At 27.6% G+C, this 9,817-nt stretch overlaps 1 protein-coding gene across 1 annotated transcript; it reads left to right on the top strand.

The window, feature by feature from the left end:
- The first annotated feature begins 1,500 nt into the window (after positions 1-1,500).
- Positions 1,501-7,824, top strand: LOC110602513 (probable WRKY transcription factor 72). The gene is made up of 5 exons (XM_021740051.2): positions 1,501-1,843; positions 1,922-1,999; positions 2,233-2,745; positions 3,160-3,273; positions 6,749-7,824. The coding sequence occupies exons 1-5, from the start codon at positions 1,760-1,762 to the stop codon at positions 7,595-7,597; spliced, it is 1,638 nt and encodes a 545-aa protein (XP_021595743.1). The 5' UTR covers positions 1,501-1,759; the 3' UTR covers positions 7,598-7,824.
- Positions 7,825-9,817: the final 1,993 nt, after the last annotated feature.

The following is a 9,817-nucleotide window of genomic DNA, read 5'->3' as shown; positions in this document are numbered from 1 at the left end:
CTAGTATTTAAATTATTTTATTTCGTTTTGTACGGATAATTCTTTATTTAGATTCACTAATTTTATATAATTTTCTGATTCAGACTAGATTTGATACAAATTATAATCATAATTTTTAAATTCGTATTTAAAATATTTAATTGAAATTATTTAAAAATATTAAATTAAGATTTATATATTACATTATTTTTTTCTTAGCTTTACGGTGTGGATTGCATTTTCCATTGTAATTTTTTTATTTAATTAATTCATGATCATGCTTGATTACCTATATATGATGGCAAACTCTGTCTACCCTAATTGAAGCACTCTTTAAGATTAATTAAACCAAATATTTTGTTTTATCAATTAATTATTTATCATTTCAATTATGTTCAGTGATCTACTATATATACTCGAAACAAAATTAAAAATTTATTTATTTCATAAAAAATATTTTATTTATGCGTGAAAATTCATTTTTTTTTTTAAAAACTACTCATTATATATATATATATATTATTTAATTTTTAATACAAAAAATAAATGCAAACATGTTGTCTTGAAATTTTTTATTTACCAAATAAAAGGAACCTAATAGTAATAAAATATATGTTTTTTGTTCCTATAATTAGAATCTTAATCATTAGAAGACTAATTAAACCGCCATAATAATTTAATAATATAAATGTAAATTATCATATGTAATGCATGAAATTAGAAATTTAAACCCTAATGAGCTTTATATTTATTTTGGTTTTTTTAACAACAAAAAATTTTATTTTCTTGGTCTTGGATCGGGCTCCTCTAAATTTCATTTAAGAAGATCGAATCTTTGATCTCACTTAAAAAAATGTTAAATCACTTATATATCTTAATATTTTTATTATTAATATAGAGAAAAATATAAAAAAATATGATTTGATTTTACTGGTGATTCAATTTGTGTTAAGATAGTATCCATGTTATCGCACTGTTAATAAACATTAGTAATTTTTAAATAGCATTATGATGAGATAAGTAAAATATAAATATTAATTTAAAAAATATAAAAATATAATTTCTTAATTTTTTTTTTATTTTTATTTTAAAATTCATAATTTAATTTATATTAAAAAAGTATTTTGATATGATTTTTACATCAGCATTTTGCGTCGACGCTCAAAATTATCCTTATTTACTAATATCATACCAGCACCACCATCTTAGTTTTCCACTAATATAGATATGAACACCAATAAGAAATGAAGGTCAATAGGGTGGAGCAGCAACGTCTCTTTCCGTGTTAAACAAGCGTATTGACCAGCAACTTGACAAACAATACAAAGGCTCCACCATTGACAATCGGAAACTGGATCTAAGGTGTCATCAGCTGAGACTTTGACCCTTTAGCAGTGTGAAGTCGCCATTGTACGAAGCTTCAAAGATACATCAACCTCTAAAAACGACCCAGTATCATTGAGTTAAAGCTTATTACTAGTTATATTAATGGCCGCTCGATAATTCAACTCTCTCGCTCGTCATCTGATCTAATCCTATCTGTGTCCTAACTGTGAACCCTTTGAAGTTGGATTTGTTTACTTCTTCATCTGAATAAAAAATGTATAGAAATTAAGTTGAGGTGTTGACATTTTTGTATGTCTGCGTAATAGCCAAATAATTAAGGTGGTGACCACTCATATTTGAATATATCTAATATATAGTAAGTAGTAAAGTCTATGAGACTTCAGCTTATAATTTTAGAATTGGAAGAGCCCAAATATTGCAGACACTCCCAGAAATGGATTCTATTGGTGGTTCAGCTACTGTTTCTCGACAGATCTGCCACGAAGATTGCTTTAGTGGTCAAGAGGCTAACGTTAAGGTATTGTGATAAAGATTTTTATGTTATCAATTGCTTATAGAATCATTGATCTCTGACTCCTGTTGTTATGTGATTTAGGTAGGAGAAGAACAATTGCAAGATCATGGAGAGAAGCTTACTTCATCCAAAAGTGAGGATTCAAGCAATAACAAAGAGGTAAAATTAGAAAATTTTCAATGTCTGTATTCTATTTTGAGATCACAAGAAAGATAAACTTTTCTATTAATGAGTTTTAGTTCAATGGTTATGGAGAGATCTCGAGTTCGAGTAACCAGTTGTATTAAAAAAAGGAAGAGACTTTTCTTCTTCTTTCCTTTCTGATCATATTAGATCTTTTTCTTTTTCATTCTAAACATGGAGATGGAAATTGTTGCTGTGATCCTTTTCAGGAGGGTGTAATTGAGTCTGTCAAAGCTGAGATGGGTCAAGTGAGAGAAGAAAATGAAAGGCTAAAGAAGATGGTGCAGCAAATGGAGAAAGATTACCAGTCTCTCAAGTTTCATTTCTTCGACCTCCTTGGCCAAGAAACTTGCAAGAAATCTGAAGATTCAACACCATCGAGTGACGAAACTGAAGAGTCTGAGCTTGTGTCGCTTTGCCTTGGAAGAACTCCAAGCGAATCTAAAAAATATGAAAAAGGCAGCAACTCTAGCAGAAGTAGTAGAGAAAATGAAGACTTGGAGGCTGGCCTGACTCTTGGGTTAGATTCAAAATTTCAGATGTCTACTGAGCTAGAGTCCAATCCAAGCCCTGAGAATAGTTTGGACGCCAAGGAAGATGAAGCAGGAGAGACATGGCCACCAAGTAAGATCCTAAAGAGAAATATTGATGATGAGGATGCAAAGCAAGGCGATGTGAAAAGAGCTCGGGTTTGCGTGAGAGCTAGATGTGAGACCCCAACGGTTAGTACCTTGTTGATCAACATTAATTAACTGAGCCTTGAATAAATAACCAGGGGTCAAATGCTTGTCCTGTGATGAAGCAGGGCACGTAATCCAATGACCTTATCCTGATAAACTAATCATTTTTTATTTTGTTCATATTGGATCGGGTCTTTACAAGATAAAATTCTCTTAGTAAGTAAATGAAAAAAATATCAAACCACTCGTTCTAACTTTCGTTAGTTGTCTGTCGCTTTTAATTGGGTTGGCAAAGACATTTGGATCTCCTGATTGTGCCATATTCATTTCCAACCAAAAAATTCCCTACTCTTCCCGTCTCTAAACAAGAAAAGAAGAAAATTTCATGGATTTAATTAAATAAAAAATTATCAATTGAATTCTCCATATAGCTATAATATATTGCTTTGTACATAGATTAATGATGGATGCCAATGGAGGAAATATGGCCAAAAGATTGCAAAAGGAAATCCATGCCCTAGAGCATACTATCGCTGCACAGTTATACCAAAATGTCCAGTAAGGAAACAGGTATTTATATATATAAATATTGTTATATGTACGAGATTTTATTCAATACTCTCATATGCAATAGGATTATTCTTCATAACTACATATTTATGGTTATCCTACATGGTTTCTATTGAATTTTAATTGAGAATTTGGTTATATTATAGGAAAAATAATTTTTTAATATTTGAAGTATATTATAATTAATAGATTTGTCACTCTATTTTTAGAATCCAATATTTAATTCCGTCAAAATCCAAGATCTCTCTATAAAAAATTTCTGTTGAGTCAATAATTTCCAATATGTCAATAGTTTAAATTTTATATAGTTTAATTTTTATTATCTTTGCTGAATTTGAATATTAAATTTATTAAAATTTTTATTTATTTATGAAAATTGAATTTGAGATTTTCTTCTTTTAATTTTGACGAAATTAAACTTCAGAAACTAAAGTGTTGAATTCAAAAAATAGATAGATAAATTTATTAATTATATAATATCTTAGTGACGAAAACATATTTTTTCTTTCAATTCTTTGAAAAGTGGACCTATAAATTTGTAAAAATTAAATTTTAGGACTAAAGTGTTGGATTTTAAAAAGAGTAATTCGATCATTTTTTCTATTACTAACGACATTTTTGATGGAGAGACCTTTAATTTTAATAAAATTAAATCTCAAGAACAAAAGTATTAGATATTAAAAATAGAAAGACGAATTCATTAATTACGCTATATCTAAAAATTAAAAATTAATTTTTCCAATATTATATTGTGCCTAATGTGACATAAATGTATTATTTATACATTTATAAATTACATCTCTAAATTCTCCTAACAATAGGAAAATTAATAATAGCAATAGAAAAATGTTACCTCAGAATTTAGTCCAGTAGATTCAATACGCAAATAATTGTACTTATTTTGGATTTTTGCCAAATATAATTTTCCACATAAATTAATTGTTTTAAGCATTTACAAGAAAAATAATTACGATGAATAATAATTAATAATCCGTTTATAATTAAGAATTTTATAATAATTTAATTTACTTAATTTCATTTTAAATAATTTTCTTATTTGAAATAGAACTATTTATTTATTTTTCATTTTTAAAAAATTTATTTTAAAGAAAATTGAAATTTTTACAATTCTTCAAAAATTTATTTGATTTTTTTTAAAAAAAAAATAAAATATGCCAAACCAAGGAAAAAAACAAAAATACAACTGAAAAATTAAGATTTTAAAGGGTTGTGAAGCTGTTAGTTAATATAAAATACATTTGTCTGAATTGAAGCTGTCTCTGCATGTTATGTAACTATTAAGCCTATTTATAGTTCTTGGAGTTCTCAAACTGAATTAAGACCGAAAAAGTCCTGATATAAGATCTGAACTAAAATTTATTTAGTTATTTAGTTCTAATTCTAATTTTTTTTTATCAAAAAATATAGTGAAAATAAATTGGAACTGTACTGAATTCATACTATTAAATTAAAACTGTACTAAAAAAATCGATTATATATATATATTTTTAAATAGTTTATAATGATATTATAATTTTAATATATAGTTTTAATAATATATTTTATATACCTGTAGTTTCAATAAAATTACATACACATAATTATAATATTATTTAATTTTTAAATATTTTTTATTATTTTATTTCACTAATTTAATTAATTGATTATAATTTATTCTATATATATATATATATATATATAGAATTATACTATACTAGATTATAAATTACTAAAATATATATGTATATTTATAATTGTTATTATTACTTCTATATATATATAGTTATTATATGTTTTAGTCATTGGTTAATTATTAAAAATTTATATAATTTAACCTATTAATTGTAATTTATTTTATTTAAATAGATTATATTATATACCATTTTCATGTTAATAAAATTTATACGAATAGAATATAAATTATTAAAATCAATTACATATATATGTAAGTAAAACAAAGGAAATCAAATAAATTTACAACACATTAAAAAAAATATAAGAACTCGTTTAGTTGAAATTTTTTTATGAAAAAAATACAACTAAATTTTTAGAAGTTTTATCGAGAGTTTTTTTTTTTAAGTTTAAAAATTCTAATAGTGAAAGCTATATTATATTTAGTTATTCAGTACCTTGGTATATTTTAAATGAAAATACTATATAATATTGTGGATATTTGATATTATTTTAAAATTAAAATGTGAGATTTGTTAGTTTAATATAAATAATATTAGTACTATATTACAAATATTTAATTATTTTAGTAAAATTTAAATTTTATTAAAAAACCAAGAACCATATTAAAACTAAAATCGAAAAAAAAACTGATACTAGAATCGAACCGAAATAGAAAACACATGGAAGTATATCAAAATTGTACCGAATTTCAATTTCAATAAATCGACTTTCAATTTCCGTAAGAAACTATTCAATCAAAACTGCACACCCCTAATTATTACACACTAAATATATTTGTTTAACGGGAAATCGTTTCGTGTCGGCGGAATACGGCATTTTTGAATCTTATATAATATGTAGGATGAAACTATTAAATAACTTAGATCAATCATTTTGGGTCAAGTGGATAGTGGGTCCAAAAGGTATTTGGGCCAGCCAGACTGTTTCAATTGGTATCAGAGCCATCCTGAATCAGAAAAATTGTGCAGAGTTAGTGGACCTGCGAGAAAAGGCTACCCGTCTGAGACGAAATGGAGCCGCTCGAGGTACTAGCGAACGACAATACTAAGAGTCTGGTCCTAATTTAGCAATTGTATTCGATTTAGTTGCGACGAGAACGTCGCAAATTTAGTAGGATCGAATGTAACAGTCAGCTGACTGCTTGTGGAAAATCGTCCCACATCGACGGAATACGACAATTCCGAATTGTATATAATAACTGACACAGAATTATTTAATAACTTGGATTAATTATTTTGAATCAAAAGAATAGTACGTCTAAAAGTTAATTGGGTCAGTTTCGACTGAACTGTTTCAATTGAGGATGATAAAAAATACAATGGTCTTATAAATTTCTTCAATTTAATGTATTCATAAATTGGTTAAAGCATAAGAAATGAGAGAAATATAGTACATGCAAATTACATCTCTTTTTTTTTTTAATTATTTTTTACAATTTTTTTTAACTATGGCTTAAATTTAGCCTCACGACCTTAGAGACAATGATAGACCCATTTGCACATAGTAGAAAAAAATTTGTATGTGAGAAATATTTTCAACAAAATAATTTACTTTATTATTTGATTGCAATGTGAAAAATAAAGAATGTAAATAAATTTATATATAGAAATTTAGATGGTGTTAGTAAAATTCTCAAAATATAAAAATTGAATTTTGGAAATTATTTTTCATAAATATGGTTTAATTTTCATCTGCTTAGAAAAATATTTTTTTATTAATAATTTTTCTCCCTCAAAAATTAAACAACAGGACGTGTTTTTATTAACGAACATCTTTTCAGGTGCAAAGATGTGCAGAAGACATGTCAATCTTAATTACAACCTATGAAGGAATACACAATCACCCACTTCCTGTTTCAGCCACAGCCATGGCCTCAACAACCTCAGCAGCAGCTTCCATGTTATTATCAGGCTCATCAGCCTCGCAGCCAACCCTAATTGGCTCCCATGCTTCTGCAACACAACTCAATGGATTAAGCTTCAACAATCTCTATGACAGTTCCACAACAAAACAATTCTACATAGCAAATAATCCTTCATCTCCTTTGTGCCCAACAATTACTTTGGACCTCACAGCCTCTCCATCCACTGCTTCATCTGCTACTCCTCCTTTCAATTGGTTTTCTTCAAGCTTCACTTCACCCTCAAGGTTTCCTTCAACAAGTCTCAACTTTCCTTCTCCAGCAGTTTGGAGCAATGGATACCAAAATAGTTATGGCAGTTCACTGAGCAATCTTGGGCCTTACATGGAAAAGAACCACCAGCAGCAGGCACTGACAGAAACCTTAACCAAAGCAATAATATCAGACCCAAGTTTCAGAACTGTAATAGCTGCAGCTATTTCATCAATGGTAGCAGGAAATGGTAGTGCAAGTGCAAGTTCAAGCCAAGGAAACCAAAGGGCTGCAGAGAATTTTGGTCAGAATTTGAGGTTAGGAGAGGCTAATAATGAGGCTGTTTCTACAAGTTCATTGAATCTGCAGAATGGGAAAGGTTGTGCACCCAGCTACATCAGTGGATTGTCTTCATCTTCCCAAATAGGTCTGCTTCAATCTCATGTGTTGCCATCTTGTGTGTTGAATAGTGCCTCTTTGGCTGCTAATAATAATAATAAGGATCAGAAGAATTGAGAGGAAGTGTTAAATATAAGAAAATGACAAGAAATTAGAAAAAAAAAAAAATAAAAAACAAAAGATTTATACTGCCATTTTCTTATCTTTAACATTGCTTCTATGTCATTTTTTGTCTTTTTAATTAACATAGTTTTTGGATTTTACCTTATGTTTACCAATTAGAATCAACATACAGAAGATCAAAAGTGTATCAGTAATTTCTTTATGGCATAAGCTGTCACAGATTTATGAAGAAATAAATATACACTGCAAAGTTGGTACATCCAATTGCACCCAAATTTTTTTACATTTTATACGTTTGAAATACTCGAAAACATTAGTCAATAAAAAATATTTTTATGGTGTTTTACATTTTGAAAATTTTATTAATATTAGCTGTAAATTTATTAATATTATTTACTTTTTAAATTAAAACTAAATAATGAAAAATAAGTTAGTTGGTTGAAAAATGTTTTGCATAAGAAGAATTTTTCATAGATAATATTTTTCAACAAACCAAACTTATTTTCCACAAATGAGGTCGGATTTACGTTATTCACTATCTTCTCTTTACCAACTGATGATATTTAAGATGGAATTTTATTGCATTACAAAAGAAAAAGACAGCAAAAAGTTATAGTAACAGTACAAACTCATCATGTTTTGGATTTTCTATGTGACCCCACAACTTATAGTTTACAACCTAATGCATAAATATGTTTTATCTCAGTATATCCTTCATATCAGAATAGTTAGTTCCTTTTCGTAAGAGAAAGGACGTGATATGTTTAAGTTTCTAACATACTCTTATCAATATTTAGTCATAATAAAACATTAAATTAAAAATTTTAAACACGGTATTTTCATACAATAAAAATCTCATAATTATAATTTTATAAACTTATTTTTGGATATTAAAGATAAATATTATTTTTGTATAATATTCTTTGTTAATAGGCCGAATACATAATTTAGCTTTCCCTATTTTTTTAACTAAAAATAAAATATCATTAAATAAAACAGGTTAGAAAAGGGCCTAACAAATCTGTAAAAGCAATGGCATAACAAGTTTAATAGGATGGATAAAAAATAGAGAGTCTATAAATGAGCTTCTCCCTTGATTAATTCATTTTATTGAAAAACTTAGCTTTTATAAAAGTTATCGAGAACAAAATAATTAAAAATTTTACATAAACTGAAAAGTAATTAAATAATTATGACTAAATACATCACTTAAGTAACATGTTACTAAAAAATAAATGTGATCTGATATATAACTCAAGTATATATAAAAGTTTAATATCTCAAGAATGATCAAATTAATTTTCAAGATATATCTCACATAGTCTAACACTTCTCTTTGAGATTTTTCTTGGAAATCTTGAGATTGCTTCTTAAATCTTCAAATTTTGATTTAGGCAAAGCCTTTGTTAAAATATCTGCCAACTAAATTTCTGAATTGCAATGAACAAGATTGATCTCTTGATTTCTTTTAGTCTCTCTAATGGAATTATACTTCACCTTAATGTATTTGGTTCTTCCATGCTGAACTGGATTTTGGGCTATGGCTATAGTTGACTTGTTGTCACAATAGATGATTGTTGGCTCCATTTGCACCTGCAACATACTTAGCATCTATTGTGGATTGTGCAACCACTTCTTGCTTCTTTGAATTCCAACAGAATGGACTCGAGCCAAAAGCAAATAGATATCCAGAAGTACTTTTCATATCATTCAAACAACCAGTCCAATTACTATCAATGTAATCTTCAAGCTTACCACTTGACCTTTTCAAATACCATACACCAAAGTCAATTGTACTCTTAACATACTTTAAAATTTTCTTTGCAGCAGTCAAATGAAATTCACTAGGAGAATTCATAAACGTCGAAAGTAAACTTGCCGAATACATTAAATTAGGCCTTATAACCGTCAAATAAAGCAAGTTGCCCATCAAACTTTTGTACACCGATGTATCTGCACTTTTCTCGCCATCGTCTCTAGTTAATTTTTCATTTTGCGACAATGGAACAACCACAGATTTGCAATTTTTTATGTAATTTTTTTTTTCAAAACATCTAAAACATATTTTCTTTGAGAAATGAAGATACATGCCTTGCATTGATGAATCTCCATTCTCAAGAAATAGTTCATTAGATCCAAATCTGACATTTCAAATTCTTGCTCCATATCATATTTGAAAAACTGCATCAAATTTGAATCTCATCCTGTAATAAG

Source organism: Manihot esculenta, chromosome 15, assembly GCF_001659605.2.
Source record: "Manihot esculenta cultivar AM560-2 chromosome 15, M.esculenta_v8, whole genome shotgun sequence".
NCBI classification, from domain to species: Eukaryota; Viridiplantae; Streptophyta; class Magnoliopsida; order Malpighiales; family Euphorbiaceae; genus Manihot; species Manihot esculenta.
Note: the sequence above shows the minus strand (reverse complement) of the source record. Positions and strands in the feature narration are given on the sequence as shown.